At 46.0% G+C, this 17,935-nt stretch overlaps 1 protein-coding gene across 1 annotated transcript in view; it reads right to left on the bottom strand.

The window, feature by feature from the left end:
* The window catches only part of LOC106895511 (rho GTPase-activating protein 20-like), a 31,945-nt gene that overhangs the window by 12,528 nt on the left and 1,482 nt on the right, over nt 1–17,935 (bottom strand). The window contains exons 2-3 of the mRNA XM_014954946.1: nt 2,329–2,411; nt 202–372 (exon numbers count right to left, since the gene is read on the bottom strand). Coding sequence (XP_014810432.1) covers nt 202–372; nt 2,329–2,408 — 251 coding nt within the window. The 5' untranslated portion in view covers nt 2,409–2,411. The remainder of the gene's footprint in view (nt 1–201; nt 373–2,328; nt 2,412–17,935) is intronic.

The raw sequence follows: 17,935 nt of genomic DNA, 5'->3' as shown, positions 1-17,935 counted from the left end.
AATTAGACCACCTTTTTCTTTAGGCAAATAAAGTGAAACATGAATACCAAGGAGAATTTCTGGAGGTGGAAAGGGGAGATGCCACATTTCGGACCCACATTTGTAAAGAAGAGTTGTTTCGATGCCTGCTCCACCAGTATCTCAGAGCCTAGCTTCAACAGCACATACCAGGCAGAAAGAGTGAGTGTGAATCCCTCTTACTTGGACTTGGCGATGACCAGCACATCACTGAACAAGATCAAATGTCTTTCCTGGGTCTGCAGGCCCACGGTCAGCTGTACTCGCTCGTCCAGGATGAAAGTGGAGCCTGGGCTGCTGAACACCCCACTTGGCAGCCCATTGTCTGAGTGGGAAGAGGAAAGGGTATTTTCCCTGGAGGAGGAAGAAAAATCATAAGACTTTGTCAGAAGCTTTTCTCACAAAGGTTCGTGATTGGACACAGGCAACTGTTTTGGAGCAGCCCGACAGCCCCGTGCTTCTGCCCCTATTGCTCTCAATTCTGCACTGCATTTCCCTGCCTCTGCCCAATTAATTTTACCAGCCTCAGACAGACAGAAATCTGTCTAAATGCCCACACCAAACCTGGGGGGAGCTGAGCTGCTGAAATAGTAATTTTTGAGTCATTTCTCTTTCGGGTAAAACACTTCTTTCCTGCGTATGTGTGTGAGCTGCTGTGACTCAAAAAGAACATGGAAAACCCATGGCTCACGGCATGGCTCAGCCTGGCATGGGGAGGGACTGCCATTCCTGTGCATGTTTTCCATCCATACTGAATGGCTCGTCAACGCAAGGGCTGGAGCACCAAGAAAATGAACTGTGTGTACTCATTCCAGGTATCTGATTCTGCCTTGCCTGGCTGTAACCCAGCACCTTGTTCTACTGAGATTGATACAGGTGCTGACCATTTCCAAACTACCCCGATGGTTTTGCATGTTGACTGCAGTCAACAAACCATCCTTAGGATTGAACCAGATTGTTTCTCTATGCTGGCCCGAGCTGGAAGAGCTCTGCCAAGTGCTCATCTCCCCACTTGCCTCTCAGCATCCTTCCAGAGCACCTTCTCAGCGCTGCTCCAGGCTCTGGTGGGCAGCGCTGGCAGTAAAACGGGTCCCACAGTGGTTTCCTGGGTCTACCCCTTGCTCTACAGGTGGGATTGTGCTGAATGAACAAGCAACAGCTCTTTGCTGAGCCTTGTTCAGAGACCGTGTTCGTGTGCCCGACCCTGACTGAACTAGCTAACCTCTGAGGCACAGCCCTAGATTTATGTACACAGAAAAGATCCAGAAATCCTCCTGTCTCCACACACAGACAAAAATGTGTATCTTGCTGGCAGGGAAGGACACCTGTGGAAGAGATACTTACCTTCCCTCCACCCCTCAGCAATACTACTCTAGTCTGAGGGCACTCTCTAAAGAAACCCAGGAGATTCAAGGGTAGCATTTTTGACATTGTTAGTCTTAACTCAGTTTCCACTGGTCTCATAATTTGGCTCCTTTGATTTCATGGGAGTGAGGTTAAAGCCAACCAGTAGCTGTTTTTTTTAATTCATCCCCCCAGTCACAGGAACACCCGTGCTCCTGCAAGCAGAAGTTCCTTCTTCCCTCCTCACCGCTCCACAGCCACCAACAAGTGAATTCTTGGCTTATGCATCTGTTGCTTCTACAAGTGAGAACCTAAATCGCCTTTAAATTTGATATTAAAAGCTTTCCGTGTGCGTCAACTGAGCAGTGGGAGCCGCACCATCCCACAGTCTCAACAGCGTATTTCCTAAAGCTGGAGGAGTTACACAGCTTCGTAAAAACAACAGCAGGACAGAAAAAAATCTCACCAATACTCTGGTGGCCTAAGCAAAGATGGCATTGTACCAGCTCCCTCCGTAGCAATCCATCATGAGAAACGTTTAAAGCTGCCCTCCCTCACGAGGATATTCTCCAGCCAAATAAAGTCAAGAATTTGTTTCTCCTCTTTACTTCTTTTTTTTTAGTGCAATTTAGAAGGGGGTGGGGGGAATGACAAAGAAGCCACATAACTTGGTCAGAAGACAACCAAGTGAGAATCAGTCTTGCCCTTTATTTTAAATGATCCTATGAGACTGACCCCCCAAATTTGCTTCAGAAAAGCAGGATGCATTGTGTATCTATTATTATACGGTATTATTATACGGTAATTATTATTACGGTATAATGTAATGGGTATTCTTCCAGAGGGCTGGTCTGGAAAACAAAACAAATTGCCCTCGACACCATTAAATGAATTTGAAAACCAGTTGATTTCAGTCTGTGTAGGCAGAAAGGTGGAAAAAGGAGTCAGAAAGGTTATTTGCTCTACCTGGAATGGTACTTTGACTTGCCGAGAGCTTTAGTGATGGCAGATGGGGTAGATCGTCTTCTTTGGACTATGGGCTTCATCTTCTGCAAGACAAAAAGACATTCCAGTTAGTCTGGCCACCTTGGAAGCAGATCTGTTCATTGCACTCTAAAAGTTCTCTTTTTATCTAGTTAACACTCATGAAATCTCAGCACTGAGAGCCATAATCTCCACTTTCAGACACCTCCCTCCCCTTCCCTATTATAAAAACACTTGTCAGCTCTTACATTTATGTGGGGCACTTACAACTTTCCTAACTTGAAATGCTTCCAGTTTTCACAGCCAAAATGCAAAGTAATGACATGAAATTAAGTAGAGATAAAAAAAACAACAACCCAAACCATAGGCTGAAGGTCAGGATATACTTCCTAACAGTCATGCCATGGAATAGTTTGTTAAGGAAAGGTATAGAAATCCAATTTAAAACTGGACTGGACAAAGCTATGAACAGCATATGATACAGTAAGGGAGCCACATTTTATGGGCTGAAGGAATAGATGAGGTTACTCAATAGATTTTTCTCTATCTTCATTTTCCACGATTTACAGATTCAGCAAATAGACTGTTATTAGGCCCCTCTCCAGGTAGTGGCACCTCAAGGCACTTCTACCTTTTTTTAACAGCCACAGCCATTGCCACCAAGCTTTGGATAACACAGAAATGAGGTGGCTCTAATGGTGAGACTTGTGAGTCAGAAATGATAACCATCCAAGTCAACATACACACACGAAGGCCACAGGTCTCCTTTTATTTGCCGAGTTAATTTTATGCTGGAGAAAGATGACACATTTTAGCCTGGGAGAGAAATCTTTACATCAATGGTTCTTGCTGAGTAAGCATGGGAAAATCTGTCCCACGGCTCATTTCTAATTTTGGCATTTGCCTGTAATAAAGATTTAAGTACCGGGAAGTTTAGACTATGCTGAGAATGATTGATTTTTTGACTTCTCAATGTATCAAAATAGGGAATATCCTAAGAATAAAAGAAACCAGGATTGCTGGTTGAGGAGAGGTCCTATGGAGAAAGCGTGTTCCTTTTACCAACCATATTCTTTCCAAATTCTGTGCTGAATGCAGAAATATTCACTGCGTGTGAGCTCATTAGACCCATCTCTGATTACACAATGCTCAGTACCTTATAACCATGTTAATATGACGTTCTTAGGGTGTTAGAGGAAGGGATTGCCCTCATTTCACTGATGGAAAGGCCAAGAAAAAAGTGATTACAATGAATTCGGTGCCTGGTGTTCAACACATTGGACCTGACGGAAAGGTTGGCTGAGGGGGTTGGTTTGAAGCTCTGCTCCTGCTCACATTCCTGGGAACTACAGGGGCTCAACATGTCTGTAAGTCTGTCTCCAGGTATTTATGTGAGGAATCCCAGAAATCGAGAACAGGCTGGCGTGGAGTCCAGCTGCCAGGGAAGGCACATTCCACCTCCTGTCCCGTTTCGTTTACAATACACCTTTTGACTTCTGTGACAAAAAGACCAGGCAATTCTACAGGGAAGAGCTTTCTACAACACAGGCTCCTGATTCACTCCCTGATCAGGTCCAGCAGAGCCCTCCAAAGCACAGATGACCTTGTGAAAAATGAGTGTATGATCATGTAACTCACAGATGGAGTGGGACTGCAAGCAGAGTTTAATACAGCAATTTCCTAACATAGGAATATTCAGCTTTGCAACATCAGTAGTGCTCTCTTAAGTAGATTCCTTGTGTACGTGTATATATGTAGCCAGTGACAGATGGACGGCAATTTCTCCTTCATTCCCCGATATGACCTCGCCCAGAAAAGATCTGTCTTCGGAAGTTTCACAGAGAAAACTAAATAAAAATAACATCAGCTCAAAAATGCTTGTTTTTTTTTTTTTTTTTAAAAAGAGAGTCCCTACTAAAACGGAACATCTGGCTTTCAGAGGTGCCTTAATAGGATAAAATGTTCCTACAAAACATAGCAGAGCAAAGCATCAGTCATGCAACGTCTTAAGAGCGGGAAGAAAGGCTGGGTGCGGATGCCTGGTGGAAAACCCTGGCAAGATGTCAGCTGGAAAGGTCACTTGGATGAATAGAGCAGGCACGAAGGGCCATCGGGTGCATCACTGCACCAGGGCCATTGTAGTAACATCTACTGGTGTTGTAATAAAACACGATAGTATCTTCTGTGCCGAAGAATCCTACAGCACATAATCACCTTACTGGAGGTAAAGCAATAATTTTGCCCCTTCCCAAAAACTAACGTCCTCTGTGGTACAACGTGGTGAGGACATTTCACTCAGAATAAGTTTAAAGGGAAATATCAGTACTGGTGGATTTCTTCTCCTGACCATTAGGAATGGTTTCAGATTGTATCTGAATGGTGGCAGAAATGCCTTCCATGAAGCCTTGTCTTTGCCCACCCGTTGCACTTCTCCAGAGAAGCCTGAGGACCCCTTCACTAGCACCACTTCCAGCAGGCACTGGAACTACCCGTGGAAGTCTCACAAAGACAGAACTTTGGGGTTTCCAGTGAACTGCTGTGACTACAGGACACAAGCTATTCCCCATACTTGCTACCTCCAGATAAAATGCTGAGATCATCAGTTGCCCAGTGGTCCGATTGCCGGATCCCAAATAGACTCTAGGCAAACCAGAAAATTGCCTTCCAAGCCTTCAGCCAAACTCTCTTTGATCCTAGCCAGTCAGGTATCCTTGGCAGGCCATCATTAAGATGATGACCACAAGATCACACAAGTAGCATCTTACTGATGGAACGGGACACAACTAATTGGCATAATTTCACAGTTAACATACTTGATTTGCATATTTAATAGAGGAATAATACATTGTTCTGCCTTTGGTTTCCATAGCCGTGCAAGGTAATGAGCCAAAAGGCTCACGTCCTCCTTCCCTCCTTGGGAGAACCTAGCTGTCTAGCCCATTTAAAACTATTTTGGCTTGCATGGGCTAGCCCATGTAAATAATGTTTCCTGAAGAGCTGCTGAACAAGGACAGAGTGTTCTAACACCTTGAGTGTTCTTCCAGTGCCATGTAAAATGTGCTCTGAACCCTGCATGTTTCTAAGGTCTACAGTTTTACAGCTTTCTTGCAGAAACCCCTCCCATCTCACCACACAGAAGAAACGCCACAATTGGAGCTCTGTGGAGGGACCACAGCCCCCTTTGCTGCCCTGCCCAACAGGCAGAGGTGGTCCACAGCCCGGGGCTCACCCGGGTGCCGGCAGCATCGTTGCTTTTGGATGAAAGGGAGAACTTGGCTGGTGCTCCTCCACGTTAGAGCCAGGGAGGGCTTCTGCTGGACGTCAGCTCCGCTCACATTAAGCAGGCGCGGGAATCGGAGAGCCCGCCAAAGGGACAACGGCGTAAGCTCTGCGCTGTTTTGATGCCATGGAAACAGATAACTTCGTTTACCCGACGTACTCTGAAAGTGCTTGAAGGCTTGCAAGGCTCTGGACCGTGTTTGCGCATTACTCATCCCCGAGCCACCAGTTTTAGCTGTGTGTGTCTTGGCACGGGGGAGGCTGCGAGTCTAATGCCCCTCATTCCAAACCCATGTATGGCCTACGCTATCGGCTCAGCTGGCCAGCAGGAGAGGGTGTGGGGTTTTTTCTTCCCCCCTCACTGACCTCTGCACTTAAATGTTATCCTTCAAATAGTTAAGGCGGGATGGAGCCGAAAAATAAAGACACCTGCTTAAGAGCAGGGCGGATTTTCCTTCTGTCAATAGCTGGCCAAAGCTCGTGGCAATGTCTGCGGCACTGGAGTGCTGCTGTTTGGTTTAGTTCACATTCAGAAATGAAAAAAAATAAAATAAATATTTAGGAGTGCAATTTTTCTGCAAAATATAAATTGAAATATTTGCTTCGGAAACATCACAGGCTTTCTTAGATCCTAGTGGCATCTGCTGCCCGTTGACAAGACTCGTGCATTCTGCTGGTGGGAAGCTGCCTGGTCAGACTCATCTCCATCCACCAGTGCCACGCGGCAGAGAAACACGTCTGTGTCACTCACGAGCTGCTGATGCCATGAACGACTGTAGGTTATGGACCAGAGACCGTGATGCTTCCACACCAAATGTGGGAGGTAAACACAGCCAACGAGCTGGTTGGCTTGGCCACCTGCAAGGCCAGGGCCACCTGGATGCAGGACTAATTGCTAAAGGCACAGTCAGAGGGGAGTAAAACATGGGCCACAAGCTCTTTGATTATTTTGGAGCATCACAGACCATTCAGAGCCAATAACACCAATATTATGCTCATTCTTGGGATGGATCTTGTGAAACACTCTCTTCCTACAAATACTCTCATCACCGTATCGGTATGTTGTGTCAGAGCAGATCGCTGATCACTGCTATTAATTAGCCAAACCCAGTAAAGGCATATTTTTCTACTGTAAAAGAGCAAAAGTTACTGTATAAACGCACCACATGGTTGTTTAGCTCTCAGGCAACATTCAAAAAAATACTTAAGAATACAGTTAAGAGTACAGAAACAATTAACGGATCGCTTGGGCTTGGATCCATCCATGTGAAAACAACCGCTGCTGCTCTTCCATCCAATGATGAGTTTATGTTAGCAGTGGCATTCCTACAGAAGTATCTTAATGAGATGAAGAGAGATGCTTCTGCCTCCTGCTCTGTTACGCCTCTTGTTTATATTACACAGGATGTGCTTTCCATAGTGCCAGTGCAAGACTGCAGTTGCATTTCTAGTTAGAAAACCCAATTAGAGAGAGACAAAGAGAAGGAGAAATTGTTCACTGCATAGAAGGAAATCAGGCATTGAGTTATACAAACTGAAAATAACTGGGATTGCCACTTTATGCTGGCTTGCACTTAAAATGAGTTTAGGGAGAAGTGCATTTGCACGGCTGCTGTCTTCTTCTCTCCTTGTTCCCAGACCTCATCTGCCACTTGAGAAACTGTACAAACTGGAATGTGACCCCACGGCCAGGAGCAGTTTTAGCAGTGGCTCCAAAAGCTGCTGTCTTGCAGTCATAGAGTCACAGAATGGTTTGGGTTGGAAGGGACCTTAAAGATCATCGAGTTCCAACCCCCTCCCACTAGACCAGTCATTCCCCCTTGTTCCCGAATGGGGAAATCCATTGTGGGGCATTTGGGGAAGCAGCCCTAGCCGTGCCCACTTGCCCTGCATCTCATCCAGGTGTGCTGTACCACTCTCTGCCACTCTCTCATGGGTGATACTGGCTTGAAAAGCTTCACTCCTTCCTACATCATGCCACCAGCTCCTTGGAATACAACTTGTTTACTTCTTGGTCCTGATTCCCTGCCCAGCTTGCCACCCAGAATAAGATAAAAAGCTCGCCAGTTCTCTTCCAAGTGTCCCTTAAAAGGTGTTTTGAGTTCCACGACCAAGACAAAAGCCTGGGCTGCGACTTGGTTCCTGTGCTGGTTTCCCCATCTTTGCCCAGTTCCCAGCCAGGAAAAAGATGCTATATATAGCAGAGATGTGTTGTCGTGATGATGATCATGATTAGGCATTGTTAACCAGCTTCCTTCCAGCTCACTGCCAGGCGGGCAAACCAGTATGACCTGACAGGGAGAAGGCTCCAAAATGGTGTGGGCATTCCAAAAAACATGCTCTGTATGAACCAGCTTCTGAGAGGAGCAGCTGCTTCCCATGGGACCCCCCATCCTAAGGATCTCCCATGTCTGTCCCATGCTTAGTTTCCCCCAAGTCAGAGTGTGGAAGAAGATCACGAGTCTAAGTTCTGCAGGGGCTGGCTTTGTCCATTCCTCTACTTCTCACTGTTTTTTCCCTGGTGGGGATGGTGTGAGGCCAGCTCAGACAGGGCTGCAGATAATAATACCTGTGGATTATCTCCTGTTGAGGAGGGTGTTGGGATCATCCTTCCCTGCAGCCTTCTCCTGGCTGCCTTCACAAAACCTACAGGAGCATCCCCAGCCTCCGATACCCCTCTCCCCGCCACATCTGGGTGCAATCCCCCAAAAGGCTCAGACACCACTGGTGGTGGCAGGGTACAACCACCTCCTAGTCCTTACTGTGACACCAGGTGCCTCATTTCGAGAGGAAGCCAGACCTAAAAGGGTACCTTGCCTGTTTTGGAGCCTGGCCTGCTGCACCTCTAGGAGTGTTACCCACAGCCCCAGCTTCTCCAAGCTCTCTGTCTCTGAGCAGAGCCACTCTGTAGGCAAACTTCACACCTCAGTCAGATATTCCACCCTAAGACACCAGATGGGTCTTTTCCTGCTATGCAGAACAGCCAGGAGAAGCTGAAGCAGGCTATTGCATCCAGCTCATGGTGCTCATCCATCAGCTCTGCTGCCAGGTTCCTCATCCCAGGGACAGTAATGTTTTCAGCAGCTGTAGGAGCAGCTCCACACATTGTGCTGTGACACCATCCCATTTTTCAGCTCCCAAAGAGCTGCCACATCAGCATCCCTGAGGTACAGGAGGCTTCGTGGATGCTCTAGAGATACTCCAGGGCAGGTGAATAAAGGAAGAAAAACAACTCCTGTGTGTCTAGAGGAATGTCCACAGCTGTGGGCAACCAAGGAGCTCTGTTGGGACCATGATTAACCACCAGAGGACCGACACAGCCTGTTTCTGAGACTGTGGTGGCCTTAGAAAAGAGACCTTCTGCTTTTCCCTCTATATAAATACCGTGCTTCACCATGACATTTTCCAGCTGATGGACTCTAAAACACATTACAGTCATTATTCAGACAAGCTCTTCCTTACTCTTATTCCATACATCTCTATCCCAGCTTCAAAGTGACTGGTAAATGGAGAAACTGAGGCTCAGAATGAAGATTTAAGTAACACACCAATAGCAACACAGAAAAGTAGTGGCAGAGCTAGGCTTGGAAGCTAGGTCTTCATTCTGAGAGAGGTCTAAACTAGGTGTCTTTTCTTCTCAAATCATAAGGTATGCTCCCCCAGAGTCACTACTGCAACATTTTCATTGTGAAAACAAGATAGACACAATTCTTGCCCCGGGAACTTATCCAAAAACACAGACCAATAACATCTGCGAGCAGACAGAATCAGAGCAGATCCAATCTCGTGGAATATTATCAGGAATTTCTGACACCTAAACATTTGCCATCATCTACCTGTCCAAAGAAACAGGTCCCTACCGGAGTTACAATAAGCTTTTCTACAACATGGATTACTCACCCCACCTAATAAGGAGCGCTATTAACTGCTCATGCAGCTCAATTAACACCACAAGAACTGCCCTAAGCCTCCTCCCACCCTGAGATTCCAGCAGTCCATTCCGTTTTTCTGGCTAATGCAACCCTCTTCCAATCCATCCAGCCTCATTTTTTGACGTTCCTTCATGTCAGGTAAGGACATGTGTGTCTGTCCATTTATATTTTAATAGTTTGCACCACTTCACTTTGCATAGGGTGAAAATTCCGTGCCCAGATGAGAGGGAAAAAATGTGCAGCTGTTTTACGAGCTCTTTTGGGGTGAATTTTGCCAGCACAGGCATATGGTAAAGCATTAACATTTCCTTGCAAATGCTCGGGAGAATCTTTAACTCTCCTGCCACCACTTTAGCCCTTTTAAATCCTTAAGAGCTGTAATTAGCCTAATTAATCAGAGGAGGAAGTGTAAAATAATGTTGGGTGGCCACAGCCTGGTATTTTGCTTGTGGATGCAAGTCCCTTCAGAGATACAGGGCAGGGTTTAATGTGAACTCAGAGCTAAGAAACTTGGGGGTAAATATTTATCTGACCCGTATTATACAAGTCCATCTTGCCCTGTTTTTTCACTAATTGCTTCCCTCTCCCTTACGGCTAACAACGCCGCTCCAACCAAACTCAAACATTTCTTAAAATATGCCGAGCTTGACGGCAGTAAATCAGTTTGCAAGGCCACACTTTGAAACATTTCCTTTTCCTTCCAAGAAATGGAGCCCTGCTGGTTTATTTTAAAATGTCCCATATAAGGGGGACTGGGAGAAACAATCCTCGGCTGCCAAAGGCCGAGTGGGTTTTCCACTCGGAGGTGGCTGGGGATTAGTTTGACTCACATTAATCTGTTCCATCGCACTTTTTTTCCCCTGCTCCCATGGATTACTTGTGCCTTCAGGGCCTGCCTTCCTCAGGAATCTGGGACATCACCGACAGCGGATGGCAATGAGATAGGATGAACTGCAAAGCCTGGAGGGGGCTGCTGTCTCATGGAGCACCAGAGGTCTTCCTGACCCAAGTGGGTCTTTCTGAACCACTGATGGTAACGGTCCATGATCTTAAATGACACTGGGCTGGACCCCAAATCAGGACACTTGGAATTTGTCAAGGCTTGGGTCTGTGTTTCTGGCTACTGAACATGGCCTTGCCCGCATGGCACTGTCCTCCACCAGGAATACCCATGCCTGGGGATGAGCACAAGGGTTTGCTCCCGTGATACAGCACCACCCAGGGTCCTAAACCAAAATTAAACTCTCGTCTGTCACTCAAACAGCAGGACAGGTACCTAAAATGGGGTCCAAAAGCTTTAAGTAGAAAGACAAGGCCACAGGTCCCGTTCATCAGTTGTGCCTCTGCAAACACTTGGATTTGGATGCCCACCTGGAGCTCTGGCCTTACTCACTGCGGCATCCCATACTGGGTGGAGAGGTGAAAACAGATGAATACAAGAATAATAAAAAAAGTATCCTGCTATTTCCAAGCCTCAGTCCATTGATACAGAGTTGGTGGACAGACTCTGTGAAAATTATGGGCAACTGCTGCTGAAAACATCCATAGATGGTCCTTTCTCTGAGAATGCGAAGGTTCAGCAGGAGGGGGTGTGTCTATGTATTCTGGGACAATAAAAACAAAAAAAGCACTGCAAGAAAAATGCTGGCTGCTGGTGAGGATGATTATGAGCCATCACCTTCAATAGGATCAGGCTCTGAACATCTGAAGGGCATACTCAGACAAAGTCTTTTTTGCACTGACATCAGTTTGAAAAACTTTGAGTAAGACAAATGCAAGTCTCTTCTCTGCAGACAGCACAGCGCAGCAAATTACTAATTGATGGAAACTGAAGAGATCAATAAATATTGATGTCCATTCAGAAATACTTCTGTACTTCATGCTTCTGGCCTGGCGAGGAACTAAGAGCTGCTGGAGGAAGCACTTCCCCCTTCTAGTCCTAGCACAGGAGGCCTAAAGCGGTGGGAAAAGAAAAAGTTTATTTTATAAAATTTCTTCAGCTTTTCTTGGAGGTCCTGATGGCTTGATTGCAATTCTGATGTCCAGGGCTGAGTAAATTTGAAATATTTGCTGACAATGGATTAGACCAAACAGCTTCTGTCTGTTGGGATTTTCCCGTGGTAAAAACCCACTGCAACAGATTCCCCATATATGCTTTCATAGAACTTCATAGCTGGACTATTTCCTCATCCCTTTTCTTCCTTTGAACCACCGCTGACAGCTACCCCAGGAACCTCTCCACGAGGAATTCTTGCCTCTATAGCACTAAAGAAAACCTCTACATAGCTCTGCACACATAGATGGTCTCTAGTACCAAGCTGTGGCATGCTCTTATTCTGAGCATAGCATCAAACAATTATGGGGTGACTACTGATAAGACTCATGTGGGAAATTGGGGGGGGTCACACTTTTATAAAGCCCTTTAAAGCATTTAATTCAAGCTGGTACTTCGGGGTAGAAGTTTCTGTTGTTAAGTTGGATGTATATATAACATTGGAAGGGAACTTGCTGGATTTCACAGTATAAAAATCCATCACCGAGGCCAAAGTAAATGAAGAATCATGCTCGCTCTTTAAAAATGCAAATAAATAGTTCACTGAATCGAGCTTTGGCAAAATGAAAAACTTGCAGAGCAGCCAAACCTGAGGAACAGAAAAATGTAACACATTCCTTCGCGTCTTTAAAATAACCCCCATCTCTTCTCCTCTCTTGGTTTAAACTCCTCCTGCCATATTAAAAATTAAAAACTCATAGACAGCTGGGTCTGCCCAGCCACAGAATTACTTCATCCTTTCCAAAGCAGAGCCTCTGCACTTAAATATGCCGGTCCAGCCCCTGCTAGGGCCCAGAATCCTCACCTCTCCCTGCTCACACACCCAGTGCAAGCTGCCACATCGCTAGTGGTCCCCCACCAGCGCACCCTTGACCAGAGACTGACCAGGCACTCACCACCCTTAGACCTGCCCTGGCTTTCTCTTAGGGATAGAATCAGGCTTGTTTCCACACCAGCTTCCCCCAGCCCTAATGCAAACATCTGGATGAACTGTGCTCCCCAAAGAGGTCCCGAGTTCCCACCTTATAAATGATGCTGAGGCAGGTCTTTGGGTGACCCCATCCTCTCCACCAGGTAACTGCCAGCTGCCTTTGGTGCCCGTGGGTTTAAGTACCTAGTCCACATTTGAAGTCTGGCGTTTCTCATCTATTTACCATGACTAAATCATTTTATTTGCAGCTTGGCCATGGAAAAGCCCTTGAAAAGAGACAGCCCTGCGCATCTGGATTTCATTAGAGCTGAACATCAATCCCTTTATGCCTTATAAGCATCCTGTTGGCATTATACAGACCTGGGGTTGTTAAATGGCATTCTCAAGAGCTGCCTGGCTGAAAAATGGGTTAATCAACAGCACCTCTGCTAGCACACACACCATGAAAGGCATTTTCCTCTTTCTGTGGCTTGCTCATCTGCCTGTCAGCATCAGGATGGCGATAAACTGAGTAACATTCACTGTCAAACTCCTCCTCAAAAACTCACGATAGGTTTGTGCTGAATTGTAGCCTTTAATCCCACAGAATTTTGCAGTTAATGGAAATGAGAAAAAGGCATCCCAGCCTCAAGTGAGGATCCAAACACCATGAATTTCAGTGGAGCTGCACGTCTAAAGTTACACGGGCTGGGCAAATAAAAGTAGACTTTGGCTTAAACAATTGCATTTTTTTGCCAGTTTTTGGAGTTGCAGGAAGACGTTAAGGGTTGAAGAGTGACAGAGGCCGAGAGAGAGACATCGCTGGGCAGAAGTCAAGGATGGACAGGCAGGTGGGAGCAGCTTTATGTGAGCTGAGCCCACGTAAAAAAGGAGGCCAGGGGATAAAAAAGGGGATATAAGGAGGACAGGGGATAGTTTGCAAGTGAGGCTAACAAATGCGCACATTCTTACAATTAAAAGCTCCTGCTACGAACCAATGCAGCTCAAGTGGTGTGGCCTTAAAGAACACGTCCCAGTTCTTTGATAGCACAAGAGGTGGAAAAAGATAATCTGTGGAATCAAACTATTCACATTAAGTTCCTCACACGAGGCTGTTGTAATTATTCCATAGGAGTAACTGCTGCAAACTACTGCAGAAACTCACAGATGAGACAAGGAGAAGAAATGATTAAGGCAGAAAATGTCTTGTTCTGCTCTAGTCACTGTTAAAATGCCGGTGCTTTCCAGAGACTGAGATTTATAAGAGCGGGTACAGCATCTCCAATGAATCAAAGGCTAGATGGCATAATGACTCATCATATCCCCTGCAAGGGCACAGGCTGGGTCAGGGAGGTGGTTTTGGGCTGGGACAAAGAGGTCCCCCCTTCTCCTGGGGACAGCAGGCGGCTGCGGAGCCTTTCGGAGATGTCCCTCTCCGTGTCTCTATTTCTGGCACAGCCTGAAGGGACAGGCAGTGGAAAACTCCGAGAAACATTCTATTTAAAGACACTTACTCTGATTCATATGTTATTCCCTGCCTTCATTTCTCCCAGTGTTTCTTTTTAACTTATGCCTTAACGTCTACAGGAACTAGCGTGAAAACTGTATCAGCTGAAGCGAGGACAAATATAGGACACATTATGGGGTACAGACAATCCCAAAGGCTTCCCAATCTGCCCCTTACGCCTCATTTCCTATTACTTGGGTGTAACACATGTTTATGTGTAAACTAATACCTCCAGTCATGAGGTTTTTGGTAGGTCTTTGATAAGTAGCCGAGTGGCTGAGATTGTAGGGGTTTTTTTGTGTGTGTGGTTGGACTCGGTGATCTCAGAGGTCCTTTCCAACCATGATGACTCTGTGATTCTGTGAAATACCTTATAATTTCATAGAATCTTCCCAGTTTTGAGGTGTTCAGAGCAGAAAGCAATTGTCCAGCAAGATTCACAGAGCAGCTACATAGATGGAATTTATATTTTCCATCACTTACTTAGTCCCTATTGGTTTTATTAATTTTCAGGTAGAAAATTGTCCTGAGCCTGAATAGTAGCCTCTTTGTTTGCTCTCCTTATGCAAGCACACGTGGATGTACACATCTCCATACACACACACATGCACAAAGCTCTTTGCCTGATGAATTTCCCAATAAGCGTGGCAGGCAACTTCAACACCAAACCAAACCAAGCCTTTCAATAAGGATTATGAAAAATAAGTTTTAAATGACAAAAACATCCTGTTTTGCTTCAGTTTCTCTCTCACACGCCACAAGCTGGGCTCCACCCTCCCTGTTTTCAGAGGGACTAACTACAGGCACCAGGTTTTGGAAACTTCCATGTCCTTATCTGTCCTGCCATTTGCTCTCAGGGGAACACCAGGAGGGCAGCACTGCGGAGATGAAAACAAAAAAGAGGGGTTTGACCCCCTGCGTACCCATCCTTGTTGTAGGTCTTTTTCTAAGATCCCTGAGGAGAAAGTGTGGAGAAGTGGAAGATGAGCAGAAGTGGGGCTTATTGGGTTTTTTGGTTGGGTTTGGTTTGGTTTTTTTTTAAATCACAGTGACTGCCACAGTCTCAACTTCTGGCTGAAATGGAGAAGGTGATGTTAAGCAGATTTGCCACTCCTCCTTCTATTCATATTGATGGGACTTTCACAAAAAAGTCAAGGAGAATACCCTGAGGACATGCCAGGGCCTCAAGCAGAAGCACGCGGAGAGGTGGGGAGCTGGCAAGGCAGATTTCCTGCCTCAGCTGAGACACCAGCCATGCAGCCCAGATGGGTACCATACTTTAATGCCACCTCTGGGAGACCTCCGCACGTCGGCTTCCAGCCAGGGGATATGGGTTGTCTCTTGAGTGGCGCTGCCAAAGGGGCAATGGTGCTGGTGCTCTGGAGGCTGCTGGGGGGGTGGTTAATTTGAGGTGGGTGCAGTGTGACCATCGGCAGCTGTGGCCGAGTGCTGCTGTAGGTGTTTTCAGAGATGCGTGTGTTTGGATCTGCTGGGGTGCTACTTGAGTGAGGGTGGCACTGGCACGGGTGGAAGAGTGAGTAATATGTGGATGATATTGATTATCCACATAGAATCCATATATATCTCCACGTATAATTGATTATATGTGGTTATATATGCAAATGCAGGAGTCTGGGGATGTTCATGAGGGTGGTGGCGTGAAGGAGGGTGAAACAGCAGATGGGTGCTGAGCCTGTGGCAGGCAGGAAGGTGGAGTATGGTGTGTTGCTGTAATGATGTCCACGAGGGACTAGGAAAGGATCCACAAGATGGATCTCTGCATCAGAGACGCAAATCAGAGCCTTCCATATTACAAGCAGGAGAGGATCAGAGATCCCTCATGGCTAATCACGAAGAACAAACATCCACTACATCTTCGGGTTAATTAAGAGGAACCATATCAATGGTACATTCCTCAACATCTCCCGTACCTATGAAGTAAAACCAGTCTGATGACACAGACGCTGAAGTCACATCCCCTGGTTACAATCTAAAGGAGTTCTAGGCCCTGGAGCTATCTCCTCTGCAAACACAAGGCCATACACTTGCCATTTCTGGGGCCAGCCTAGCTTAATTATAACAAACAAAGGTGAAGCATGAAGAAGCATAAATGGTTCCTTCTGCAAATGCCAATCTCACCTAGACCAGAACCACATCAAGTTACCTACACGTGGGTTCAGCCAAAATGTCAAGTGCAGCAGCACTTAAGGACAGGTCACGAGAAAGGTTGATGGAAAGACCTTCCCTGAGCACCACTGGGAGTCTGCAGGGGAGGCAGAGACTGTCATTGTGTCTCCATTGCTACATACGCCCATCCAAAATTAGGTTATGCACCCATCCAAAGTGTGGTATTGTGGTTGATAGGGATTCCCTGAAGCAGTTGACTCTCAAAAAATGTAAATCTTTTAAAATCAATAAACTTTGATATTTGTTTTCCTCTTGAAAGGAATCTATGTTAATTTTCAAAACATCACTAGAGGGCGTTAAATAAATAGGCTTCCCAATCAAGCTAACTGCCTGTACAGGCAGGGAGATCTTTGAGGAAACTTTGTTTAGTTTCAAACCTTGGGGAGAAGCTTTAGAAGGTCTATGCATACCAAAATGGCCTCCTGACCACTTTCTGGTTCACAAACTAAATGCTTTACTTCTCTTTAGGTGTGCCCTGGCGAGCACCAGCCCAGGAGCCCAGGAAACTCACCCAGGAACTTCCCAGCAGCTGGGCATGAGCTGTGCCAGGTCCCAGGAAATTGTTGGGCAAATGTCCCATGACCAGGAACGCTGCCGTTTATACACATCCCATCAAGTACCAGTGGTTTAATTAGCTTAAAACCATGCTGGACAAACTGACAACCAGGTCCTTGAAGAAACCACTGGGAAGGCTGAGGTACAGCCTGGTGGTGTCCTCTGCTTCCCAGGGAACACAATCCAAGGAGGAGCTCCATGCTCCTGCAGAACCAAGTGTCCATGGCCCTACTACTCTGGTTGTGCAACCAGCTGGGATGTTGAGGAAAAGAACACACCGTTAAAGGTCCTCATTTTCCAGTTCTGCAGGCAATGTAGTGTTGGCACATCACAGCAACATTTTGTTCTGGGTTACACAAAGGCATTAGAAGACAGAGGTCTGGTTAGGAAAAATAATGGTAAGGAATGTTCTAAATACAGAAGAAGATGGGAAGGTAAAGAGAAGAACAGACATCTCTGTCTTAGGCAGGGCCCACAGATAAAAACTGCAAGTGTCTCTAGGGAATTGGCAGCAGAAGCTGCAATAAAACATCACTCTGGATCACCAGGATCTCTCTGGTTGTGGGCACCCTCCAGCCCCTGGCACGCATTACAAGTATTACAACTAGTTGCAGATTTATTTTATTTTATTTTTTTTAACAGAACTTGCTATTTATTCCAGTGGAAACTCCCTGCAAAGAAAATAGTTCCACTCAGCTACTGTTTGTTTTGGATGATTTGTTTGAGAATTTCAAGCTGGCATTTTGAATAATGTTTACAGTTTTCCCTCTTATTTTCCATTATTTCAGGCTAACCCCGTGCTAATACAATATTCTATTGTTTGTTCTGTTGCATTTAAAAAAAAGAAAAAAAGAAAAAAATCACCAAGGGCAGCTGGTACAGACTGAGCATCTCTTCCCCACCAAGCACGGACCCTGCTCCGCTGGAGCGAGCACCACATGCTTTGCTCTCTCCAGAGGAGACTGTGGTTTCTCCTGGTGAGTCTAAAAATACGAGGCAGTAGCAAAAGGGTGGCTTTGCCCATCGTTGTGTCCTAAGACAACCACAAAGTAACACGCACTTGACAGGTCTCCTGGAATAATACTGGGATGCAAAAGCCGCTCGTGATTCTGTCACCACTGCTCCGCAAAAGCGACTCTGGGAATACACCTCAAGCAAAGAAGCTC

Source organism: Calidris pugnax, unplaced genomic scaffold, assembly GCF_001431845.1.
Source record: "Calidris pugnax isolate Ruff unplaced genomic scaffold, ASM143184v1 scaffold38, whole genome shotgun sequence".
Taxonomy (NCBI): Eukaryota; Metazoa; Chordata; class Aves; order Charadriiformes; family Scolopacidae; genus Calidris; species Calidris pugnax.
The sequence above is the reverse complement of the archived record's forward strand: the minus strand, read 5'-3'. Positions and strand labels throughout refer to the sequence as shown.